We start from the raw sequence: 26,895 nt of genomic DNA on the forward strand, positions 1-26,895 counted from the left end.
CCAAATAAGGAGCTCCCTCTGCAGGGTTTGAGGAAGCCCAGCCAGCCAGGGTGCCTCAGGGTTCCCCCTTCACCCTCAACAAGCAGCTTCCCGGCAGGGAGGTTGTCCCGGCCCCACCTCCAGCCTCCTTGTGATGTATAGAAAATGGTGACTCACATGTAAGCCGGTGGGGCTTTTCTCAGCCTTTAAACAGCACTGAAAAACTCCGCTTACACGCTAGTTTATACGGTATTACTTGCATAGCAATTGCAGACAATTAGGATCCTTTCTTAAAGAATTGTGCGCTTTGCACTCACTGCTTTACAAGCCCCATCCAGCCTTCTAAAATGCATGAAGGACATCAAATTCATAAAAGATAAGTGACTAAGGAATCAGCCAACTACCCACTGCAAAAGTGACTGTTCACTGCACTTAACGTTGCCCCATTTTTATTTTATCCCACCCTTCCTCCAAGAAGCTGAGGGTAACATATATGATTCCTTCCATGCCATTAATTTCTAGCCTGTAATTTGAAGCCATTTTCTCACAACTGGCATTCCTTTCCCACAGACTCACCTTGGTCATGATATCACACATTTACAATTCATGCAGCCTGGGCCACTTTCATCTGGAGGATTCAACTTGCGTAGTTTGTGCTGCCGGATCTCTCGCACTAAAGTATAGAAGGCATCTTCAACTCCCTGCAAGACAGCAAAACTCAGCTAAAGAAACCACAACAGGAGAAAACTGGAAAAAGCCACTTACAGGGGATATTGTTTCAGGGATCTTTTAGATGTAGCAGTCATGGTATGATGGCCAGGTGAAACCAGATTAATAATTTTGTATACACTCCACCATTCTCCCAGGTGGGGGCCTGCAGCAGCTTACATCATTCTCCTCTCCTCCATTTTATCCTCAGCACAACCATGTGAGGTAGGCTAGGCTGAGAGTAGGAATTCAAACCTGGGCCTCACAGATCCTAGTTCAACCACCTAACCACTATACCACTCAGTTTCTCTCACACACTCTTAAAATTATGTTACACTTACAAATTGAGGTTGCTTCACAAAATTATCCACTTCACCACGTGAGAACCACCAGCCTGCTGTCAGCCACATGCCATGTGAGAAAAAGGAAAGACCAGCTTGGCTGTACACTGATCCAGCCTGCAGCACTCGGCCCATCAAGGAATCAAGCAAGCAACCACTGCTAGCTGTACCTGCACAAAGCTCCCCTCTTCATGTCACTTGGGCATTCACATAGATAAGCACTGACCACATGAGCTGTCATGTAGGTGCCTGCAATGGGACAGGGAAAATGTCTCACACAATGACAGGACTCTCTAGAATACTGCCTCTGTGTGAAATTTTGACATCCTGACTAGACTGTTGTTGAAGTAGGTTAACTCAGTCTCAGCCTGTCATAATTCACACTGGTATCGTCACCAGTACTCAGGAACCATTGTCTGAGGCTACAGAATCCAGTGCATAATTAGAAGCCAGGCCACTGGTAGACTGATGGTATATTCATGTGGTTTGTTCAATGCAACTGTGTACCAGCTTTACTGCGGTCTATCAAGCAGCAGCTGCAACTTTATGCAGAGGAAGCGGGGACTCAACAGTCACCTTTGACACTACATAGGGAGGTAAGCAGGTTGCCCAGAATAGAGAACATGAGTACGAGGGACTATTCTGTACCAAGGTGGACAATTTCAGTCGGAAGCCATTAGAGGCAGCATTGGCAAAGGAGGCTCTGAAAGTCAAGTTTCACCTCTCAGTTTGAATTCACTTTCAGCATACTAACATGAGTAAAAGAGGGGTGAGAGAGGGAGACAAAAGAATCCTTGTCTGGTTCGTGTACATTAAACTTCAGAAATCTTCTACAGAAGCTAGCTTGATGATCATGTGACAGAACTTAAGTAGGATACGCACTGTAATTGTAGAGACTGGACTCTTGGTTGTATAGATGGGGTTCTTCCCTCAGTTCTGAAAGGGGAAAGAAATCTTAAAAGGAGGCTGCAGCAGCCTACCCTTCCTCTACGTACCTGTCTAGTTTTGGCTGAGGTCTCTATGTAGGGAATTCCATAGCTCCGGGCCAGCTCTTGGGCTTGCCGTGTTTCCACAGTTCGGGCAGGAAGGTCACACTTGTTCCCCACCAGCACCATGGGGACATCATCAGAGTCTTTTACTCTCTTGATTTGCTCCCTGTAGAACAGAAATCCAAAGTCAGTCATGTTTCATTTAAAATACACATATTTATTTTCATAGAAGAGTTCTGAAGGCAGCTCATCTCTTACTATAGAATTGAGCAGCATGTTCCCAACAATGAAACAGAAAAAGTGAAGGAACTCGAGGAGATGTAGTTCAGAGGGTGCCATTTCTCATGTACAGAGAGGCTGACGGGTCTACGACTAGCCTGAACTCATTAGATCTGGGAAACTAAGGAGGGTTGGTACTTGGAAAAGAGGCCTCTAAAGTGCCATCAAGTCACAGCTGACTTATGGCAGTCCTAGCAAGAGGCTTTCAAGGCAAGTGAGAAGCTGAGACGGTTTGCCATTGTCTTCCTTGGCTGAGTCTTCTTTAGACTCAGCCAAGGAAGGCAATAGCAAATCGTCTCAGCTTCTCACTTGCCTTGAAAGCCTCTGGCTAGGGTTGCCATAAGTCAGCTGTGACTTGATGGCACTTTACAAGTACACACTATGGACTCTAGATAGGGCTGCTCTTGAGAAACTTTAAAACTTCAATGGTGCAGAATGCACCAGGATGTTGACTGAAATAGGTGGTAGAGACCATATCATTCCTGTCTTGGCTAACCTACCCTGGCTCTCACTTTGCTTCTGGACACAATTAAAGTGGTTTGTGTTATATTATCTATTTATCTATTTATCTATTTATCTATTTATTTATTTATTTATTTATTGGGCTTATAAACCGCCCTACCCCGAAGGGCTCAGGGCGGTGAACAATACATAATAGAGCACAATAATAAGTTAAAATTCAATAAATATAAATTAAGTACAGCTCCAATAAAAATAAGCCCGACCCCATTAAAATACCGTACTATAGCTTTAAAACAAGATGGCACCAACTTCCGTTCTCCCAAACTTCAAAGGGGACGGGCGGTAAGATCCGCTTGATGTTATAAGATCATAACAGGAGGGGGGGTAGGGGGCCCCTATCAACGGCTAGACTCCCCAAAGGCCCGGTGGAACAACTCTGTCTTGCAGGCCCTACAGTGATTCAACAAGATCCCGCAGGGCCAGAACAGCTGGGCGGGAGAGCGTTCCTACCAGGCAGGGCTGAGCAGGTAAAGGCTCTGGGTCTCGGGTGGAAGGCTCAGCCCGGTATCATTGAGGGGCCAGGGGATCACCAGTAAGTTGGCCTCTGCCGAACGCAGAGGCCGAGTTCGGGACGTATGGGGTAAGAGCGGTCCCGTAGGGCACGTTAGGGTCCCAAGCCAGCGTAACGCCTTAGCAAGGTTAACACCAGCACCTTTGAAAATGATTCGGTATTCAATCGGTAACCAGTGCACAGCGGCGGTAGACACAGGCATGATGTGTTCTCTTCCTGGCACCTCCACCGTGAGCATACACAGCTGCTGCATTCCTGGACCGATTTTCAAATCTCCGAATCAGACGCAAGGGAGAGGCCCGCGTGGAAGCCCGAGTTGCAATAGTCCCAGCCTGGAGGTGACCGTTGCACGGACCACCGTGGCCAAGTCAGCTTGGGAGAGGAAGGAGGACCAGCCGCTGGAGCCTGGCGAAGATGCCAGTAAAACGCAACCCGGGTTATATGGAGGCCACCTGGGTCTCCATTCCGAAAAGAGATCGAATCCAGGTGGACCCCCCCCAGGAATCAATGAACAGAGGGGCTGGTGCCAATATAGCCCTCCCACAACCGGGCTGACTGAAAGTCCCCCCCACCCCACCCTCACGCATACCAGCCAAAGGGATCCTCCCGTCTTCGATGGATTCAGTCTCAGCCTGCTCTGTTTCACCCAACCAGCTACGCCCTCCAAGCAATGCTGGAGAGCAGCAGGGGCGCCCGCCGCGCCCCCCTCCATCAACAGAATAAGCTGGGTGTCATCAGCATATTGATGACACGTCAGCCCAAAGCTCCGCACCAACTGAGCAAGGGGTCGCATATAGATGTTAAATAATAGCGGGGACAGCAGCGCCTCTGAGGCAATAACACCCGCTACAGTGAAGTTGAGCACCTCCGGGACGCTTTGGATCCCTCACCACCACACTTGCTGTGTCCGGTCCCGGAGAAACGAGGCAATCCATTCAAGGACAGTGCCTCGCACCCCAGAAGCGGCCAGGCGGTGGGTCAAAAGGTCATGATCGACCACATCAAACGCTGCGGTTAGGTCCAACAAAACCAGCAGCGCCGATCCGCCTCGGTCAAGTTGTAAGCGGAGCAAATCTGTGATGGCGACAAGAGCGGTCTCCATCCCATGCCCAGCACGGAAACCGGACTGAAAGGGATCAAAAGCCAATGTGTCCTCCAGGAAACCCCGAAGGGGTTTTTGAAGGCCTACATCACAGGTCTTTTGAAGGCCTACATCACAGGTCTGCAACCTGCGGCTCTCCAGATGTTCATGAACTACAATTCCCAATTGGCCATGCTGGCAGGGGCTAATGGGAATTGTAGTTCATTAACATCTGGAGAGCTGCAGGTTGTAGACCCCTGGCCTACATGGTTTGGGACCAATCTACCTGAAGGGCTGCCCACTCCCTTAAGAACTTACTCCACCACCATGATTATATTTGGAGGCCCTTCAGGTGGTCCAACCCTTGGAGATCAGGTAGATAACATCTTGAGAGAAGGGTAGCACCAAAACTCTGGAACTCTCTCCTTAAGGAGATCTGTCTGTCCCCTTCTGTTGCCATCTTCTGCCAGCAGGTGAAAGAGTTTCTTTGGGGGGGGGGGTGTCATTTGGCATTCTCTAAGTGAAACCCCCTCCTGCCCAATGTTTTAGCGTCTTTTTGTTTTAGCTCCAGATTTAATTGTTTAATGATATGAGAATGATAACTGTTTCTCCTTGGCATCTAGTTTTGAGTTGGTAAAAGTCTCCATAACTATGTATCTTTATCCTACCTGTCCTCCGAGGAGGGTGGCATATATGTGGTTGGATCCAGCCAGATTTTTTGCTCTGTTTTGGTCAATTCCCTTCCTGATTAAAGTGCCATCCCACATGACTTTTCCCCAAGCAGATTCCCTGATCTGCAGCACAACATCTCCCGTCCTTCATCATATCCTTACAACAACCTTGGGAGCTGGTTAGGCTGAAAGGGTAGGACTGGCCCATGGTAACCCAGTAAGGGATTTGAAGCCAAGGGTCGCAACAACCGGTCCAACCGGTGGTGCTTGGAGGGAAGAGCTTCAGAAAACGAGCACAACGACCTGATGCTTGGAAGCCCCTGGAAAGGTGATCCTCCCTTCCCACCTGTAGCGGGGAAAGGGGCAGGTAGACACTAATCCTCATAACTGGCCCTACCTGGACTCCAGCCCCACACTTCCCAAACGGGGGTTCACATCCTGGAGGCCATTTCCCCGAGACACAACAATTTCCCATCTCAGGTACGACCGGTTTTCAGGTTGCCAAGAAATCGGAATTGCTCACCTACCTGCCTGCAAGAGGCGGGCGCGTGCCGAACGCTTCTATTCAACACCTCCCTGCTTGGTACATTGAATTTTTGCATAGGGCTTCAGGACTACAGTTCCCAGGATGCAACGCGCTTTTCCCAGGGCATGCCGGGAGTAGTAGGAGTCGGAACAGGGACAGTTGATAGGTTTCAGGCGCTTTTTCAATTGAGGCTCTGTTTCATAGTTTGGAGCGCTGCAGGGATCCTGACCTAATTTTTATTGGTTTATTTTTTATATTTGCTTGCTAGTAGATAGAAAGGAAGAAAACAAGTTTCCCTGAAGACGAAAACCCCCTGTTTAAAATACGAATTAAAAACTCCAGTTGTAAAACTCGGAATAGAGTGTAGTCAAATAGCGGGCTCCCCGGGCTGCCATGAGGGGATTCTGCACAACATATTTATAACGAGTTGCAATCATTGTAAATGAACCTATCCTCCTTTTTTATATGTGGAAAACAAATTCATTGACAACGATTGCAGCGTATCAATCCGTTGTGCGGAATCACCGTTTCAGTGTATGTGGTGAAATTCAACATTGCATCGCAAAATATTCACAGTGTGTCTTTGGATTAGAAAGGAAACTTGAAATAAAGGCGTGTTTGAGTAATCCTTAAGTCCTCTGAGATCAAGTGTATGGAAAGAGTAGGTGACAAGCTACTCGGCTCGGCAAAAACATCAAAATGTGGTTGTGGTGCTGAAGCACCACACCATAACAGAATTTTTTGTTTGTTTGTTTGTTTTGGGAGGTGAATGTTGGCATAGATTTTTACACCCAGTTTGAAGCTTGGTATTGTTAGCAATCTAAACATTTTGTTGTTCGTAAGCCATCTTTCATCAGTTTAAACCAATTCAACTATACAAAAGCAACCTTAATCCAAACTGGATTTTTTTTCTTTAGGCTGCTCTGTAACGTACAGCAGCTTGGTTTAGTGGCTAGTGCCAAACTAGGATCTGTATGACTTGAGTCTACACTCTCCAATGGAAACTTGCTGGATGACCTTGGGCCAATTACACTCTCTCAAACAGAATTATTACTTCAATATATAACCATGTTGATCTGCAGTAGAACAGCTAGATTTGCGTCCAAGAACACCTTAGTCAGCCACACCATTTGGGGGGGGGGGGGTGTAAAAGCTTTTGTCGGAGGATGAACTGAAGGAAAAGTGAACCAAGTCAGAAACTTCTTTGGGTCCCCTGGAGGCAAAATTTGGAGTAGAAATACATATAATTTAGAAAAATTGATGCTAATTCTTGGAACCTGTCAGGGATTGGGCAAGGCTATTAAATTCGATTTCGAATACCTTTAATGGCATATAGATTGTTTAAGATTAGCTTAGCAAGATAATAACAGCCTTTACAACTTTACAATTTCTGACGAGTTAAAATAACACCATTTAAAAATTTAGTCCATAACTATGTGTTTGTATGAGCCTTTTGCCTTCTTCCCTCAGTGTGCCGCCAACACTCACCAAGATCTGTAGAAACAAATATTGTGCTCAATTAAATGTCTTTTTTTTCCTTGTGGGATGCCAGATTCCCCCGCATTAACTAAGTCTGTTTTAATACTAAACATGTACTAGTGAAGTGAGATTGTAACATTGGGAAAGGTGCTGCAGCTCTCAGAATGACTTTTCAAGAAGAGCATGGAGTGCAATTAATTCTGTTCATGAAATTAAAAGATGCAGAGAATGCTTAGAATAGCACTTGGCTGCTTCTCATCCTCCCTCCAGCTCTTTGAAAATCCAAATATGTACAAAAAACATTACAGCTTTTTGAAGATCTGGGTTTTTTTTTAATGTGTAAATATCATAAAATAAAATAATTCATCACCAAAAGCTTTGAAGGATTTTTTTTTCACAGCACACCTATTATCAGGTAGAACTCTACACAGCAATCTCAATAGAAAATATACATCAATATTTAGAAGCACATGTAAAGTATCCACAAAATATACCATAAATACACCCCTAAAAGACCTGACACATTTTGACCCCATTTGATCTTCTTCAGAGGTCAATAAACAACCCACACACACATAGAACTAATATCCATACCTAAAATCTTATTTACAGTCCAGCATGTTAGATCTTTTTTGAGGATGTTTGGGAATATTTTGTATACGGCCTTAGCAATTGAGGCCTTGTGGTTATTTGTGGTATATTTTGTGATACTTCACAGGTGTTTTTAAATATTGATGTATATTTTCTATTGAGATTTTTATGTATGGCTTTCTACTGATAAGAGTCAAACACAGCACAATAAAATGTATACTTAATATATAACAGACATCTATCAGACTTCTCAACCTCTTTGGGTTCCTAGTTATTTTTTTAGGTTGGGTCTTGGTTCCCCCCCTTCCCCCCCCCCTTTGGCTTCTAATTCCCTCCACTGCCCCCACAACTGCCATTTCTAGTTGATTCAGCCCAATTGGGTCAGAGTAAAATCTCAGACCAAGCAGATTTCAATAAATTCACATTGTTGTATACATTTAACCTTCCATGTACTCTGACCTTGTTTACCAAGCAGATGTCTTTGTGTGTGGGACTCCTCCCCTGTATATGTGTTAAGTGCCATCAAGCTGCTTCCAACTTACGACAACTCTGTGAATGAATGATCTCAAAAACCTCTTATCATTAACAGCCTTGCTCAGGTCTCGCTGTGGCTTCCTGTATAAAGTCCATCCACCTCATGATGGGTCTTCCTTTTTTCCTACAGCCTTTGACTTTCCCAAGCATTATTGATTTTCCCAGGAAGTCTTGTCTTCTTATAATGTGACCAAAGTATGGTAGTGTCAGTTCAATCATGCTAGTCCAGGGGTAGGGAACCTTTAACACTCAAAGAGCCATTTGGACCCGTTTTCCATGGGAAAAGAAAACACTTGGAGCCGCAAATAATTTTTGACATTTAAAATAAAGATAACACTGTATATATTGGTTTTTTTAACCTTTTACTCCGCTCATTCTGAGAAGCGCATGGATGCGTCGGCCCTGCTGTCTGCAGGGCGGGCAAGGATGGGGCCAGCAGCTCGGCCTTGCCGGCCGCTGGGAAAGCGCCCGCCCCGCTTCAACGGGGCAGGCGAGAGAGAAAGCACCCGGGCAAGGATGGGGCCAGCGGCTCGGCTCGTGGAGCCGCAGTGCAAGGGCAGAAGAGCCGCATGCGGCTCTTGAGCCGCAGGTTCCCTACCCCTGTGCTAGTCTCTAAGGAGAGTTGAGACTTAATTTGATCTAGAACGCTTCCCTGCATGCATTAAAAGCAACATTTGAGGGAGACAATCTATAAGGCCCCTAATTTGCATGATTTTTACCTCTGAAGAAGCATGGGAGGGAATCATACGATCAGGCGGCTGTGCACATAAGTCTCCTTGCAAAACAATCACAATGAATGGAACCAGGAATGCAGTGAAGTAACACTGCCCCTCTCCATTACACAAAACTTGTGGCTGCCCAGTAAAGATCTGAAATCTGTCATGACTACTGAACATCTGCAGTTCACATTCTTTTCATCGATTTGTCCAAAAGTTTCAAGTTAAGTGGACGCTTGTTCAATACCCATTTATTCAACAGCAAGACACTGTATTTGTGATTCTTTACCAAGACCATATGGGGTCGTTCTGAACTTTGGTGGAGAAAAAGCTTCTGACAGCAATCAAAGAAGAATTTTATATTTCTCACTCCATACTAACAAAAATCCCAGATCTTAAATTTCGCCCTCATACCCTAAAAAGGGACACACAAAAAACGAGAATCAGACTTAACATGAAAGAGTTGGCTGGTGGCTACCACAACAGGGCACACTGAATGTATGCTTGAAATCTGTGTATTGTATGTACATAAGATAAATGTGTCTGTTCCAGCACATGTACTGTTTTATATCCGGTTTTTATTTGTGACTTAGAGGGAATTCAACCATAATGCTGTGCACTTGATAGGAACTGCATCAGACCAAAACACTTGACTGTGGATAAATCTGGGCATTTTACACGGAAACAGGCCCTCAGGCTTTATTCTCAAGATGGCCTGTGCAACATCACACCCTTACAGTGGTGGGGCTACCAGGGGACGGGGTGTGCGTCACGCACTGGGCTGTGGGTCATGTGGGGGGATTGTGGGTCACGTGGGGGGAGGAAATTTCCCCCTCCCCCTTCGTCAGTCAGTTGCTCAGCTCACCCCTGCCCCCCCCCCCACTCTGGCCCAGCTACACCTCTGCACCCTTAAGAGCTCCCACAGCAGAAATTGTAGCAAAGCCTCAATTGGCCTATCCACTCCTCCTCGAAACAGCTCATTACTACCACCATCTTGCCCTGAACACAGCAGGTACCACAAGATCTATTTCACTAACAATATAGCTCCATTAACTATAAGAAGGTTGAAATATAAGATCTTGCTTCTCCTTTTAGTCACAATAAATATTAGGGGTACTGCTTCACCCCAAATCCACCAGCAGTTCCCTTGGGAGAAATGTAATGAGAGTCACTGATACTAGCAGTGGTTTAATGTAGTTTTAAGGGAAAGACTCTTTGAAGCACTCAGGAAAAAACAAACAAACTGCAATATACATGAATCTTAAAGTGTACATTAACACAACCCCTTCTTCCAGATCTTACTCGAGAAAGGAAGGTTACATGATGTCCCCCACGGACAGGCTTTTACTAACCTGTACTGATGAATGTCTTCAAAGGACTTTGTGTTGTTAATGGCAAAGACACAAAGAAAGCCTTCTCCTGTTCGCATGTACTGGTCTCGCATGGCACTGTACTCCTCTTGGCCTGCTGTGTCCAAGATGTCCAACAAACAGGTCTCTCCATCAATGACTACTTGTTTTCTGTAAGAATCCTTCAGGGCCAAGGAAGAATTGAGATGTGTTAGAAGAGGAACAAACAAACAGGCTTTGGCCTAGCTCATCTATTCAAAGTCTCTGTGTTCTTGTTACCACAGCAGGTGTGATAGGTCAGAAGGCTTGCTGCTATCTCAGCCTACGGTTTCTGAATCAGTTAGAGGGCTTAAAATATACAAAGGAAGGAAGAATAAAACAGGTAACACCTTTGGTGCCTGAACAGCCACTAATATGACTGAAGCCCTGTTCTAGACATTTACAGTGTTGTCTTCAAGCAGACAAGGTGTGCCTCTGACACCAAAGCCACCCAGCCTTAGGACAGTATGTTTTCTTAACTTTATTTAGTGTCTACCGGTCCTTCTGAAGGCAGTTTTACTCAAGGGAGCTGAGAGGCCCAGCAGTGGTTCAGTCATCTCCTGTGGACACATCCCATATGAGCCAAAGAGTAAATACTATGTGGGCAACCACTGGCTGGAGTTCATCTGCAGAATAATCACCTCCTGTTTGCCTATCCATAAAACCTCACATCAAGACCAAGTCACACCCAAGAAAACACCCAGTAGGTCCATTCCAGTATTTTACTTTGCTTGACTATAAATATTCTAAGTGGGAATGCTTCCTCCCATTCCCAAATCCAAAAGGACTCTTTTAGACCCAACACATCTCAGATGTAGAGCACTTTCCTTAAAACGCCTTCCTGTCTCTCACTGAATTGCTCCCTCATCCTCATCACAAACTACTTCAAGAAAGATGTTTAAATGCAATATATTGAAATATTCAGGCATTCCCACAAAATACAATTTTCAAAAGCATCACAGTGCCAGAGAGTGGATACTTATAACTTCATCACACAGAGACACCATCCATAACCACCAAGTCTTCTTGTCTTCTTGCCCCTTGCATTATATCTTCACGTACATTGTTCTACAATGGTGCTCAAAGATGCATGCCTTCTGCAACAGGAGAACAACAAGCAGCACAAGCGTCCTTGACTTCAGAGGCGTAGCTGGGCCAAACTGCGCCCAGTGCGCATTTTATATTCCCCCCCCCCACGGCGCCCCCCACCCCCCGCAGCGCCACCCCTTTCCCCTTCCCACATTTACCCTAGTTCCTTTCCTTTTTGAGAACTTTTTTCAGGCTGCAAAGGCCTGTTCTCAGTAAAAACGGCCTGATGGGAACTATACTTCCCAGAAGACCATGTGAGCCCCAAAATCTCCTGGGAACTGTAGTTCCTCTGGTCGTTTTTACTGCGAACAGGCCTTTTGCAGTCTGAAAAAGTTCTCAAAAAGGAAAGGAACTAAGGTAAATGTGGGAAGGGGGGGCGCCGCAAGGGTTGCGTGGGGGGAGGGGGAAAGGGGAGGGGCCTGGGGGCGATTTCCGCACCCTCCCAGGCGTGTGCACGGCGCAACCCCCCCATCCCCTTGGAGCTTCGCAACTGCTTGACTTTTTCCTTTCTGAGTACACACATATGAAAGATCAGTGGTGGGACGCACACAGAACACTAAGGGGTGGGTGGAAGGAGGCTTGCATAGTCATACTTAACTTAATTATACATATATTAATTAGACTTCTGCTTTATGTCCTTGCAACTTGGTTGCTAAATTGTTTTGTCACCGGGACTCCAAGGAGATAAGGCAGGACGTAAATGTTTTAAATGAACACACATGTACATTTTTCATTACCACAAATGTGTAAACAAGTAATCCAATACAACAATTTGCTTTGGGAGCCCTTACACTTGGAGCCCAAGATATTGATAAGGTTCAACCGAGCAGAATTTCTAAAACCTCAGAAAGAAAGAGACTTCATCTTCCATATGATGAAGTAGCCCTCCAGATCCTTTGATGTATGGCCAGATGTACATCTAAAATAGTCACACACTACATAAGCACATTAATACCACAGTACAAAATATTCACTTCCTTTGCTTATTTGCTAAGCAGGTTGATCCTACAATAAATAAGGACATTGCTAATTACCCAGAGGGTCACTTGAGCTATCCTTCATGGAAGCGTAGAACTTTTCCTTCTAGATTCTGGGAAGGTAATGCAAGTGAGGCAAATGCAACTACCAGAGTATGCCATCTGCTTCAATTGCATTAGCTGTCCAATTTCCAGGTACAGTTGCTCCCCTAGCCAAATTGCAAAGAAGCCCACGTAACTTGAGGGGAGCCCTTTACACTCCCTGTGGAACCCTCTCCCTGTGGAACCAGCTATGAAAATCAAGCTTGCTAGTGAAGGGAGAGAAGGGACTAGTAGCAGACACAGCAGCCATGAGGATAAGCAACACCATTCCACATCATCTCTTCCTGACTCATTTCTTCTCTATAGTCAAGCAACAGACTGGATGTTTATGTTTCTTGAGGAAAATGGGGCAATGGGACAACACTGTAGCCTTCAAGAATAGTCAGAATAAAGAACAGTTTTATGACCCTTTGAAAACTAGACACTCAATAGTTTGCTAAAACACCCAGCTCAAATTGTTCTGACGGAAACAGAGGGAAATCTCCATAGACAGAGACAGAAACCGCCAAACATATCCATGCTTGCTGCCTGTAGACTCCAAATACAATGCCAAAATGTAGCCACTCCCACCCAGTGGCGAAGCTACAGGGGGATGCGTTGCACCAGGTGCGCACACAAATCACCCACTGACCCTTCCTCCTTCCCCCCTCATCCCACTCCACCTTGCCTGGCCCCACCCCACCAGCCTGGCCCCTTTTTCTGCCGGCTAGAAAAGGTAAGGGGGGAGGTGGGTAACGGGAGGGGCTGCAGGGGGCAGAAAACACGGAGTGTGCCCCAGGCCCACTCCTGCCCAACCACGCTTCTGCTCCCCCCAACTTCACAATGGCCCCATATATACATCCATAAATCCAAAAACTGCCAGGACTAAAAGGTAGCATGAGCCCAGATACACACCACTGCAAGCATCCTCATAATTAACTCTCAAAGGGGAGAAACACAACAGCAACTGAAGAGCCCAAAAACACTGAGTGATTGCTTGGCAAAATGCCAGCTGGTTTCAAGATGACTGGCATTTCACTCTCATGACAGAAGCACATTTATAGGCCTCATCAATAATGCATCAAGCAGCCTGCCTCATGACTTCTCCCCAGCTTGACAAATGATCTGTTTGGTCACTCCAGGACTGCATCCAGCCTGTGAACTCAGATGCAACCTGCTTCTTTTCAGCTTCCTAGGGTGCACAAACAGGATGACTGAGTCAACTAAGGTCCATTTAACTTAGAAAATAGGCCACAGATTCCAAGACAGACATGTTCATTGGACCCGGTGCCAAAACATCAGTGCTTGCCACAATTTTGAACACTGCACAAATAATACTATGGAGCATGGATCAAAGGCTGAAGAGATATCTACATTCAGAGACATATACAACAGAATCAATGGGATTTTCTATGAGCTTGCCAATAACATATAACAATAACATATAAAGAACCTTCCCAGATATTTTAGGGTGTCACAACAATCATGACACTAGTGTGTAGACAGGCATGAGGGAACCCCCCATATTTAGATTGTATATTCTAATAGTCAAAACTAAGAATATTTAAATCCATTGACTGGAGCTGTGAACAGTCAAGACAGGCGCTACAACCTGAAAAATGTTCCAGGTTTGCAGAAAAAACTGAAATTACTATTTACATACACACACACACACACACACTTATATAAATACACACACATAATAAATCCTTTATATGAATGTATCTGTGTGTGTGTGTGTGTGTGTGTGTGTGTGTGTGTGTGTGTGTGTGTGTGTGTGTGTGTGTGAGAGAGAGAGAGAGAGAGAGAGAGGGAGGGAGGGAGGGAGGGAGGATATGGATATTGATAGGCAAAGAGATGACAGACAGACAGACAGACAGACTTTAAAAACCCAAAAATGATTGCACATTCACTGAAGCGAAAACCACAGTCAGATGGATGTATCTTCCTTTCAGACTCACCCAAGAACCACTTCACATCCTTGCACTGTCAGGACTGAAGTTAGTATTCTCCGCACCTTGAACAATAGTCTAGGGCAGCGGTTCTCAACCTGTGGGTCACAAACTCTTTGGTGGTCATACGACCCTTCGACAGGGGTCACCTAATACCACCAGAAAACACATATTTCCGATGGTTTTAGGAACCGAGACACAAGTAATTTTGTGATTGGGGGTCACCACAACATGAGGAACTGTATTAAAGGGTCGCAGCATTAGGAAGGTGGAGAACCACTGATCTAGGGCAGGGGTAGGGAACCTGCGGCTCTCCAGATGTTCAGGAACTACAATTCCCATCAGCCCCTACCAGCATGGCCAATTGGCCATGCTGACAGAGGCTGATGGGAATTGTAGTTCCTGAACATCTGGAGAGCCGCAGGTTCCCTACCCCTGATCTAGGGGAATTTGCCTGGGTCTGGGAACTCCAAGGCTGTGGTTGTCACCTCACAACATCAAATCATGTATAGCTAGCCACTTGCCTGGTCCCTTGTTACAAGCAAGAACTGGGGAACCAGGAAGAAAACTTTGTTGAAAACTAGCAGCCTTGATGGGTTCCTTCAGTGTGCAAGTGATTGGAAGAAAACAAAGAGTTTGGATTTATATCCCACCTGAGCTTTGGAACCCTTGTTCACGAAAGCACAACCTATGCTTCCTAAAGTATGGGTGAGCAGTTTAGGAGTCTCTTTTTGTGTGCAGCCACAGGCTAATCCTGCTAAATAAGCTGCTACATCAGTTGTTGTGTTGCAGAGCCCCAAGTAGCTACCGTACTTTCCCCACCAGCAGATACCTGACACAATTCAAAATCCCAATTCAAACCCAGGTCTTCTAAAACGGTCTAAGCACTCCCTGATGGGGGAGGGAGGGATGTAACGTAAAATAAAATAAATGATCTACATCGGAAAATACCAAGATCACTGATAATTTATTTAATTTGGCCTGAGAAATTGGGCGATCATAATGCTGCTCCTTGGGGAAAAACTCCAAACTGGAAGGTCCTGCAAGCGAGCAGCCCCAATGCAGGGCTTCACCAGCTTGTCTGTCCCTACCTTCCTCCCCCCTTTCTACTGAACCCAATCTGGTAATGAGGGGATGACTTAGGCCACCCGGCTCCCGCCAGTCGCTTGGGTGCCCCCACCGCGCAACCCCACCCCCACAACAGACCTGAGCCCTCTGGCCAAGGGAACTGGTTGCGCCTGGCCGGCCAGACAAGCCAGCAATACCGAGGCCAAATGCTCCTAATGAGCCGAGCTCTGGCTGCCTCCCCCCCTCCCCGCCCCCCGTCCGGTGCAGCAGGTCTACATCCTGCTGCACCATGAAAATACCCCAGCAGGCCAAAGGCCTCTCGCCCTGCGAGGAACACACAGGGCCAAAGCGTGGCTGGGGCTAAAACTGACTGCACCCGGCTGGCCAGCAAACCGGAGACCACATGCCCCCGGTGAGCCCAAACCCCTGCACAGCTGCAAATGGCTGCCGCCCCCCCCCCCCCCAGCTTGGTGCAGCAGGCCTCTACCCTGCTGTGCAACGAAAATACGCCGGCGGGCCAAAGGCCCCTGACCCCCAAGGAAAGCACAGGGCCAAAGCCTGGCTGGGGCCTAGGAGGACCGATCCCCCCCCCCCAGCAGAACAGGCTGGCCATGTAGGCAGTCGCTTCAACATACCCCAGGAGGTCCCCCCCTTTGAGAGGATCATGCAGGGCCAATGCGTGGCTGGGTCTGGGGGATCGCCACCCCCAGCCGTACACCCCCAAAGCACAAGGGCATAAGCTGATGCCTCAAAGCACAAGGGCATAAGCTGGGCATAATGCCTCAAAGCACAAGGGCATAAGCTGATGCCTCAAAGTGGTCTGGGAGGACCCTTTCCCAAGAGGACCATGCCGGCCCTCGTCCCCTCGCCGAGAACGAAGCCTCAGCAGGTAGCTTCGCCTTGTTGCGTGGGCCCAAGGATTCCCACATCACCCCCCTGGGAGGCCCTGATCACTACTCACCTGAACTGTCACCGTCCAAGCAGCAAAAACTCACTCTCAACAACAGCAGAGATGGTAATAAAGAACTTCACTTCATCACTTCAGAGTAAGGGAATAGGGGCTTGTAGGACTAAATACTTCTCCTCGTTAAAGAATGCATAAAAATAAAATTAAATATCTGAGGAGCTCAACATCACCCCCAGAAGAATTCAGCCACACAAGCACCCCCTTAAAGTCTGAAATGATACAGACCAGGAAGAATTTTACCATCTCACTTGGTGGTGTTGTGAGCTAGACCGTAGAAGATTACAGAGTAAAAATATTATGAAGTTAAAACATGAAAGATTGTTTAAAAAACAGAAAGGGGATGCCAAGTATACGTAGTTTGAAAGGTATGAACCTGCCTTCATCTTTAGCTGTATCTCCAAGCAAACCTGAAATGCCCAGAAACCTGAGGCCCCTAGATGGCATGTTAATTTTCTTAATACCTTCTCCCCCCCCACCCCACCCCCAGCATATTATGCCAAAACATCTGCACAACATATCGCTGCACCAATCCTTTCTTCCTTCTACAGTACAAGTTTTTTTCATGCTACAGGCAAACTAACTCTGCAACTACAAAAGGAAATTATAGATTTTTTTCTTCCTGAAGTAAGAAACCATTCGGCATGGTAACACAGCAGAGTGGGAAAGGCATATTAAATCACTAGCAACATGCTGCACTTATGTCATTCTTCCCTCCACCATCACATACGTCTGAAGTAATTGTTCACATCAAGTGGGTTTTTTAGCTCTCAGCATAAACATGCATTTCACTTAAGGATATGCACACAGTCTCAGGCTGCAATTCTACATCCACATACTTCACATAAGATCCATCAGTGGTATTTATTTAGATGTATATACAGGAATTGGATACAAGACTTCGTATCCAAATGACACAAAGGTAGTGGTGGGATTCAGCAGGTTCGCACCACTTCGGCAGAACCGGTTGTTAAAATAGTGCTTGTTAAACCACCAGTTGTTAAATTATTTGAATGCCACCACCGGAACCGGTTGTTAAATTATTTGAATCTCACCACTGCACAAAGGCCACCTATTTTTATTTGAGTCCTTTGTAGAAACAAGCTCCAAGTTTCCAAGCTTCCCTTTGTGAGAGGGAACAAAGTATGCCCCGTATAAAAACAGCAGCCATATTTCTCTAGCATGGGTCTTGATCGTGGAAGCCAACTGATTAGACAGCTCTTACCATTATATACAATTCTAAACTGTTCCGTTTAAAAGTATTCACCACAGCCTCTACTATGGACACCAAATGTTGACCATGTGTGAAAAGTAAGAGGTTGATGAAGAACTGAGCTACATATTTACGAAAATCTCAAGACAGAATCCACTTGGCCTGTCTCACTTTCAGATGGAGGGGCAATATTCTGAAGCATTTTCCCCAAATGAAAGCTACTGTATGTAGTGTATTAAAGAAAAAGATTAAAAACCAGCTCTTCTTAATATTCTAATTTTCTGTATCTATTCTATACATGGAGGAGCATTCAAGCACAATCTCCCATCAATATTCTGAAACAAAACAGTACCAGAAAGAGTCTACCACATTGCTATCCTGATTGGACGGGATATCAGGCTGTCTACACCAAGCACGGTGATGAACTGAGCTCAGGGTTCCACGTTCCCCAGCTTCATCTTTTCTGTTACAAGAAATCATGACAGTTATTACATTTCTGCTAGCCTCATCGGGACAGAGTTTGTAAATGCATGAGAAATTGTTAGTGCAATCCTCAGCAAAGTTACACCCATCCAAGTCCATTAAACTCAGGGGGCTCAGCAGGGTATAAACCTGCTTAGCACTGTAGTTAGTCTTCAACACAGAACTGATTTCTGTTGTACTTTGTGACCTGTGTATAGCACAACTCATGCTGTGCTTGCTATTCTTTGGAGAATCCAAAATTATTTCTACATTCCTAGGAGTTCATGGTAGATGCAGAGGCAATTCAGGACGAAAAATAAGCAGGAGACAGAGGAGAAAAAAATGTTTCAAGGGTCCCTTTCTCAAAGGACATGGGTTGCTCACCTCTATTGTAGGATCATATTCATCAACAAAATGGTTCTGGATTAGCTGAATAGTCAAAGCACTTTTTCCAACGCCACCAGCTCCAACCACCACCAGTTTGTACTCCGTCATCTTCTGGCCAACCCAGCTCAAGGACCCCTTTCAACACAGTGACCTGAAGGAAGAAAGGAATACATAAACATCAACTTTGATAAACATTTACTGCTGCTGTTCCTTCCCATCAAACAGCATCAAGAATAGTCAGGCAAGGGCATTTCAGGCAAAGCAGGAGTAACTCTAGTAAAGCCACTCAGGTAGAAGGAGAAGATCACTGATATTCAGGTTCTTCTGCCAACACCAGACCTGGTCAGTTACACATTGTTTACATAACATATACCAGAAAAGCCCATATACCTCTTTCTCTCTATCCCAGGAAAAACCTAGAAGTTCCAATACAAATTAAGGCTCTTGTACAAATATACAGGTCAGGCAAAGTGAAACATACAGAAAGCAGGGAATGGATATTAAGATTATTCAAGCCCTGTTAATCAATACTTAGTAGTTTATTTTAAACATATTGTCAGCATGGTATAGTTGACAACATTCTCTGCCTCAATTATAACAGGCAAGCAACAACTCAGTAGCAGAGAATATGATGTGCATGCCAAGGATTTCAAGATCACTTTCAAACATTACAAGGCGTGGTTATTTATTATTATTATTTTTAATTGGATTTGTATCCCGCCCTATCCCCGCAGGGCTCAAGTTAGGAACACCTCGTAAACCCTGCTATGTTGGCGGATGGAGTTAAATGGTCAGGAGAAAAAAATATATATATATATATATTATTTATGGGATTTCTATACCACCCAATCCCCAAAGGGCTCTGGGCGGTGTACAACATGGATTCCACATACAGTATATAAACAAAACCCCATTAAATTAAAATGTAAGTTTAAAAGTTTAAATATTTAAAACGCAGCAGTAATTCAGTACAATGGCATCAGCAATACCCCAGATTAAACCCTCCCCAAAAATAGATCCAAATGGTCTCCCAACATCTCTTCAGAAGTTTTCTGCAGACATGACTAGCAATGGTATGGAAGCCCATATACCTGGTGGGCCTTCGGAAGCAGGAGTCCCAGTGTGGCTGTTCCCAGGCATCTGCTTCCATGTGCTGGGGGGCCTCTTTGGCCCCATGACATGCAGTTTATTTGAAAGAGCAATAATAAAGGAAGGCTAGGCCAAATCCAACTGAACACAGGCGAGACTGCATTAGAAAGCCCACTATGTGGCAGAGAAAAGACAATACTTCCATGTGGCTTGAAGAGCTGTCCAACAGTGCTGTTCACTGTTGTGAGAGCTGTTTTGCATTCTGGACCCCAGCAGCCAAATAAAGAACCAGTAAGAGACACACTCGGCACCCTAACTTCCTTTCAGAGGGGGGAAGGGAAAGGAGACTGTAAGCCCCTTTGAGTCTCCTGCAGGAGAGAAAGGGGGGATATAAATCCAAACTCTTCTCTTCTTCTTCATTTTTAACAACAGTCTCATTATCACATGGAAACACCTTGGAATACTCTCTCCTGATGATCAAATGTAAGTAGCAGTAGATCAATGTCTAGATTCAGTGATTGCTCTCCCCCTGAAATATTAGGTACACAGTTTGAAGGATACTGTGGCAGACCTTAGGAGCAGGCAGAGGCTGAGCAGCCTAACATTAAAGTGTTAATCCCTCAGACAGCCTGAGTATTTGAGGGATAGGCTGGGAGTAGGTAGAGTTAAGGAGGAGTCAGAGAGAGTTCAGCTCTGAGTTCCAAAGAGACCAAATGTGTTTAGTGTGAAACACCTGTGGCATTGGCAGATTTCCCATCCCTAGTTCTTTGGAAGGATTTATGTAAAATGCTAGCAGTAATCCTAAAGTTTGAGAAGTCTGAAGGGTAAGAGAGTTAAAACCACACAATGAACAATGAACAAAGACAAATCCACAGATTGGAGAAAGAGTTAACACAAGATAGGGTAGGAACCTGTAGGAACCTATGGAAAGACATGCACTCCCTGCTGAGGCAGGAAAAATACTGGGGAGAAGAGGTCTTCCAAAGCTCCTACAAGAAGTGACACGAGATCTTTTTCCTGCCTCCTTGCTAATGGTAGAGAAGACACCCATACAAGATGCCCTCCACCTCCAGGAGAAAGCAGTTCTGTATAGAAGTATGAAGTTGTTTCCAAAGTTCAGCACAGAAAGTGTTTGGATGATTGTTAAGATTTCACTTGGTCACAGAGTTCTCAATATCTTAAAATATGACAGACTTTCTTTATGTTTCACAGATTTAACCCCCGCTAGCACTCAGCTGTTAATGTGTTCACTCTGGTGCCTGTAAACTATATGGAATGGGAGTTTTACCCTTGTGATTCCCTGCCTTAACAGACACTTTTAGACCTCCAGTGTTCTTGGCAAAACAAATCTCAGTGTTTATCTAAAGCATCTTTCTGCAAAAAGCAATGCTTACCACAGTTACACATGACTCTGTAATGTCCTGACCGGACTACTATAACACAGTCTGCATGGGGCTATCCCTGAATACTTCCTATAAACAATAAATGGTACAAGATGAAGCAGCCTTTGACCTTTCTGGGGTGTGCCATTGTGATGATATTAAATGATTGATCTGTCATCAGTGCTCGTTTCCAGTATGTTTCCAGGCCCAATAAAAGGTACTTATTTTGACATTATTGACATTCGGAGATGGTTTGCCACGGTCTGCCTCTGCCTTGGTGATCACCCACTCAAATACTAACAAGGCTCAACCCTGCTTAACTTCCAAAATAAGATGAGTTCATGCTAGTCTGGACCATCCAAGTCAAGGTATCAGACTGCTGTATTTCAGCAGCATTTAGGAATGCAACAACCACATTACAGCAGGACTGGCTGTACTCAGTAGTATTACCCATCCAATAACATTAATCAATCCAGTTCATATCAGAGACATTTGGCCAATGTGCCTACATTCCTATAATTATCTCCATTATGAACAAATGTTAGCATAAATGGCCTCAGTCAGTGGCAGATCCAGATAGAGCTTTCAGGACTCTTTACTCAGATCTTTAACTTGACATTTCACCTATATAATGCATAGTCACTTATTCACTAGAAAGCCCCACATATACCCAGCAGAAGTCAGAGCCATTTGTTTCAGATCATTGAAACCGACAGCTTTCCTATAATGCTGAACATTCCCTTGGTGACAAAAAGCAATCAAGGTACACGGAGCCAGTGCTCATTCTGAATAAAGTCCACCGCTCACCAATTATTCCAATTAAATCACCACCTTTTCACAAAAATAGAGGTGAATGTAACTAACAGGAAGGCGGAACCAGCCCAAGACACACAGGTGCAGCAAGGAAAAATGAAGGAAGAAATGAACTAGAAGCAATCACATCAAGGTGCAGAGAAGCAATGCTCATTCTTAGTGAACCCCACAGCTCACCAATTACTCCAATTAAGTCACCACCTTGTCACAAAAACAGAGGTGAATGTTACAAACAGGAAGGCACACAACCAGTTCAAGACACACAACTAAGATGCATCAAGGAAAAAAGAAATGAACTAGAAGAAATTAAATATGAATGTTAACGAAACAGCGAGAGGCTCAGACAGATTATGTTTTCAAACAAGCAACATCTACTTGTTCAGGAAAGCACAACTGTTACCTTGTGTGTTAGACATAATTGGCCCTTCTGATCATGAACTAACTATCAGAACAAACACTGTAGAATCTGAACAATAATCCCAAGACGCTGGTTAAATGTCAGATTCATACAGTGCCAGGGATCCACACATTTTGGATGAATTTTGTAGTCTGCCAGCATTTATGGCTACCATAGGCTCAGCCCCTTCCCACAGGTTCATGTGTAGAAGATTCAGTTTAAAAATTTAAAAACATTCACAGAATGGTGCAAGGCATAAGAGATGGAAGAGGTTCTGAGATTAGAAAGTTACTGTCCACAACTAACCATGGACACGACAGGTGCCTGAGACCCTCACATACCATATTCCAGTAACAGCAGCAATTAATGTAATATCTGTACAGGAAAATCAAATACTTCTCCCAAAATAATGTAATTGGAGTGCTAGAAAAATTAGACACGGTTCATTCTGTAGTCAACACAAACAGGCTGTGTAAATGAGAAACATTTATTGTGCATTGACATGACTATGCCAAACAGCCTCAAAATGTAAGACTGCTAGAAAATTAGCCATCTATGTCGGGGGGGGGGGGGGGGGGGACCAGATTTTTCTGCAATTTCTTTTTAGAAAACAAAATGGAAATTTTTGGGAAAATTCAAAAAAAAGTAACATTTTCCTATTTAACATTTATTGTTAACCCCTAACCCTATTTAACCTAAACTTGTTGCACTACTCAAACAACATAAAATGCCTCATTTATAACAGTATATAAAATTACACTATTTAGCACATGTGCAGAATTTAAAAGTATAAATCCCTTAGTAGTATAAATCCCTTTCTACACCTGTAGAAAAGAGCAAGTGTCCAGGAGCACCTTAAAGACTAACAAAATGTCTGGCAGGGTATGAGCTTACATGAGTCAGAACTCACTTCTTTGGTAGCATTCTACAAACACTACTGCAAGACTTTGGGCATTACTTTTACTCACATGAGAAATTAATGCAATGGTCCAATAGTTGTAGAGTCAGTCGACAGCAAGCTCTATCTAGATAGCATTGACAGGATGAGGGTTCCAGTTAGCTGCATGATCACCTACTCACTGATGGAAGGACAATACAGATCAAATCTAAGCAGCTGAAAGAGGGGAAAATGTTTAGTAAACCAAAAACAAAGACCCCAATACATATAAGCAAAGATGGTGTGCATCTGAAAAGTAGATACCAAGGAGGAGTACATCTACTGGTATTTGCAACACAATTAAGGGATAATCAGCTCGGCAGCCAAGCAAGCCATTAAGCAGAATTCGATATGCTGGATTTAGATCTTCACATTCATAAGCAGGGGGTTTTTTTTGTCTGTGCTGCAGGACTGGAGCCACTGTAGTTCCATCTCAAGTTCAGCTTTAAGACTCCTTGACTGCATTTGTTTACATCCTGAACTGTCCTCCCCATCCCCAACCAGGACAGTTGCAGCACAACATAAGCTAGCACACTTCATTTGAGTGGAAACAGATCTCAAGATCTTGCTTATTGGAATGCCTGTGAGCAATGAGCACAAACACACACGCTCTTAATCTTAGCACTGAAGAAAAGCTTCAAGACTGAAGGGCACGTATCAGCTAATGGAAGAGCTAACCCTGATGTAAATCAGAAAAACAACCCTGCAAAGTACTTAATATCATTTCTTCCTACAGCAATTATCTTAAAATTTCCTGCAAAATCAGAAAGCTCAAATCAGAAAGCAGCAAATCTGAAAACTCAAAAAAAATTACACTGTTTTCTTACATTACACATTTCATTTTGTTGCAAAACTCAGAATTTATCAAAGCTCAGCAGAGCATTTATGAACCTTGTATATAGCAGAGGACAAATACAGCAAACCAGGGAGTTGTGTTATGTACTATTCACTGTGGGCCAAGCACGTCAGACCTGCGCCACTCACGTCCGCACCAAGGCCTCAGCTGGACCAGCCATTATCATCGCCCAAGGTGTAGGAGGCCTCCCCCTGCCCGCATGTAACTAGTCAATAGAGCTTAAACACTCACTCTTATCTGCCTTCCTCCGGAGTGAACTGCCTGTCCGTAAACAATGCTTTTGTTCCCACCATCCTTTATAATGCTGATATTATGGGAATACGAGGGTGGAGGGATTATAATGGGCCATTGAGGAGAAATACAAATGAACTTTGCCCATATAGAACAAAAAGTTGTCAGGGATCTACCAGATCCATGTCTGGGCATAGCAATCAAGAGAAGAACCTCCAAATGATGGTATTTTGAGAAGACACACATAGGCCCACAAAAGGGAAACAAACTTCTGACAAACTGTCTGGCATATGTGATACTTAACAGGTAGTTTTTCTTGGTGAATTACCGGCAGTAGACCCAATCTGATTTATCTGCTCATAGAGGAATCTGTGAACATTGATAGTAGATGGTTCTCTGCCAAGGAGAGAAGTTGTAAAGCCTCTTGATGGTTTGTGAACATTGGCTATGTTGTCATGTATTCCCACCATGAGTTAATTGTAGAATCTCACCTAGAAGGAAGTCAATACTAGGTTCTGTTCTTAATTCCAACCATGGAATGAAAGTTGAAGCCACTGTTGTGGTTTTACTAGATGCTGTAGCCAACCTGACCTGTAGCAGTGCGGAGGGGGAGAGAATGGTCTTTCTCCTGGAATGCTGCCCTGTCAGACCTGGCAGAACAGTGCTCTGAAATGTAGAAGCCTGTTTGGTCAGAAGATGCCTAATGACACCCCCACCCCCCACCCCGCCTGGCCCATACTCAGGAAATAACATTTGAATATGGACAATAGCACACCTGGTTCTTTTGTCTATCTCTCTTAATCTACTCAAGAGTTTTCCTCTGACTCATCCTCCTTGTGACCATATATGTTGCAACACCCATTCAGGGTCGTTATTTGTATTGTCCAACAGCCCGCAAAATCCATTAAAATAATGGGTCAGCCATCAGGTCAATGGTCTGACACTCACCTGGAACAGCAGGCAAAATCTTTTGTTCAAGGATTTCCCTGCCCCGAGATACTTTTGGCCTGTAAAAGCCCACCCCAGACCCCAGTCAGTTGTTCAATATTCAATTGTTCAATATTATCACACCACCATGGTGCTCAACAATATTGTTCCATCCGTGCTGATCATCCAGAGCCTAGTGCTGGTCATTAGGTCTCTGCCTCCTGGATCTCCACTATACAAGACTGGTAAATATAATCTTTGATGACCCATCCCTTCTCTCTATATATCCAAAACCTGCCTTTCACCTCTAAATTACATCGTAGGAAACCTTGTATGTGTGTTTTTACCCCAGTAATTGAGTGATTGTGAGTGAGGTTTTATTTTATTCCATTTGTTATTTTCCCAATAAAACCATTGAAAAGAATTTATTTTCTCTGCTGGTTTCTTATAGTGAGCTGAAACCTGTATACATAGGCAATCTCTCTCTATATATGTACAGTAATCAAGTTACCCACTCTACTCAAGCGACGCTAGGAGACCTTGTGCTCTATAGCTAATTTCCCCAACCAAAGAGGGTCATTGTGTCCCACTATTTTGGGTAACATTGCTTTGACCATGGAATAGAGTCAGAAGATTCTATTATAGATCCCCAAAAAGGTGAATAACAAATCTGCCACTTCCAATGTAGAGAATTTTCAAAGTATTCCAGTAGGAAGAACTTTACAAGACTTATGTTTAAAATTGTCCATAAGTGCCTATACAAAAGGTATTTCCCTTTTTAAGAGCACTAGAAGATATACGCGCAGCAATGTTGACTCGTTTACGACACTGTTTGGCAGCTTTGGTATACAAACTTGCTCAGGAACTGCCCAGGAGGGCCTGACATCCTGTCTTGCTATCTTCTTCTTCCCGTCATTTTGCCCTGCATGATTCTCCAAATGGAGAAGGGGAAGAGGGAAAGAAAAAGGCTTTGGTACTTTCCCCCCATGACTCAAAGATTCTAGGCCAAATTGGAACTAATGCCTGTAGGGCAGTTTCTGTTTTTAAGAGAGCTGTCTTGGCTAATCAACCAATCCAGAGGAAGGGGATAACCAAATACTGGGTCTGGGTGGAGCTTAATACTCCAGCCTTACAAGCGGCCAGTGTCTGCGACTGAAGATTAAGGCTGGGGCTTTCCCCAATATTGCCTGGTATCCTCTCAACCAAGAGCCAACCAACAGCCACTGCCAAGGCCACCAACAGCCTGTCAACAAGGTCCTTGCTGCAAGTGACCTGGGGCCAACTGGCAGGTCAAACCATGGGTCTGAAGGCTGCCCTCAAAGAAGGAAGCCACCTAAAAGGCTGAAATCTTTTCACTGCTGTGTTACCTCACTGCCACTGCTCTCAGGCAGAGCAAAGGAGCAAAAATAAAAAAATACCTTTAAAAAAGGAGATCTCCAACAAAGAATATACAGAGAAAAGTAGAAGAATGGAGATGGAGTAGAAAACAGAAAGCCTACAAACTGCAGTTGCAGAGCTCCTAAACTGCCCCATAAAGCTGCTGCTGCCTTGGTTGCAAAAAATCATGTTACTCGTTTGACTATAAATTTCACAACGGAGCCAACAGCAGCAATATACGGCAGTTTGCGGGTAAGAAATAGAAGGCTAAAGCCTCTGCTCCCTGTGTGCTATAGTTGCAATTAGAATGTGGTGCAAAACTCCCAACACAGGCAGGATCAATGTCCTCTCCAATGTACACAACTCTAGATGGAGTCT

General features: G+C 44.6%; 1 protein-coding gene across 3 annotated transcripts in view; it reads right to left on the minus strand.

The window, feature by feature from the left end:
* Positions 1-26,895, minus strand: part of HRAS (HRas proto-oncogene, GTPase) — a 59,437-nt gene that overhangs the window by 8,768 nt on the left and 23,774 nt on the right. For 2 of the 3 annotated variants that reach the window (XM_048485817.1, XM_048485816.1), the window contains 4 exons: positions 18,506-18,659; positions 10,280-10,458; positions 2,024-2,183; positions 556-680 (listed from right to left, as the gene is read on the minus strand). In XM_048485817.1, the coding sequence (XP_048341774.1) occupies positions 561-680; positions 2,024-2,183; positions 10,280-10,458; positions 18,506-18,616 (570 nt within the window). In that variant the 5' untranslated portion in view covers positions 18,617-18,659 and the 3' untranslated portion in view covers positions 556-560. Of the gene's footprint in view, positions 1-555; positions 681-2,023; positions 2,184-10,279; positions 10,459-18,505; positions 18,660-23,157; positions 23,174-26,895 lie in introns of those variants that run through there. The other variant, XM_048485818.1, reaches the window with a different exon arrangement.

Source organism: Sphaerodactylus townsendi, linkage group LG02 (genome assembly GCF_021028975.2).
Source record: "Sphaerodactylus townsendi isolate TG3544 linkage group LG02, MPM_Stown_v2.3, whole genome shotgun sequence".
Taxonomy (NCBI): Eukaryota; Metazoa; Chordata; class Lepidosauria; order Squamata; family Sphaerodactylidae; genus Sphaerodactylus; species Sphaerodactylus townsendi.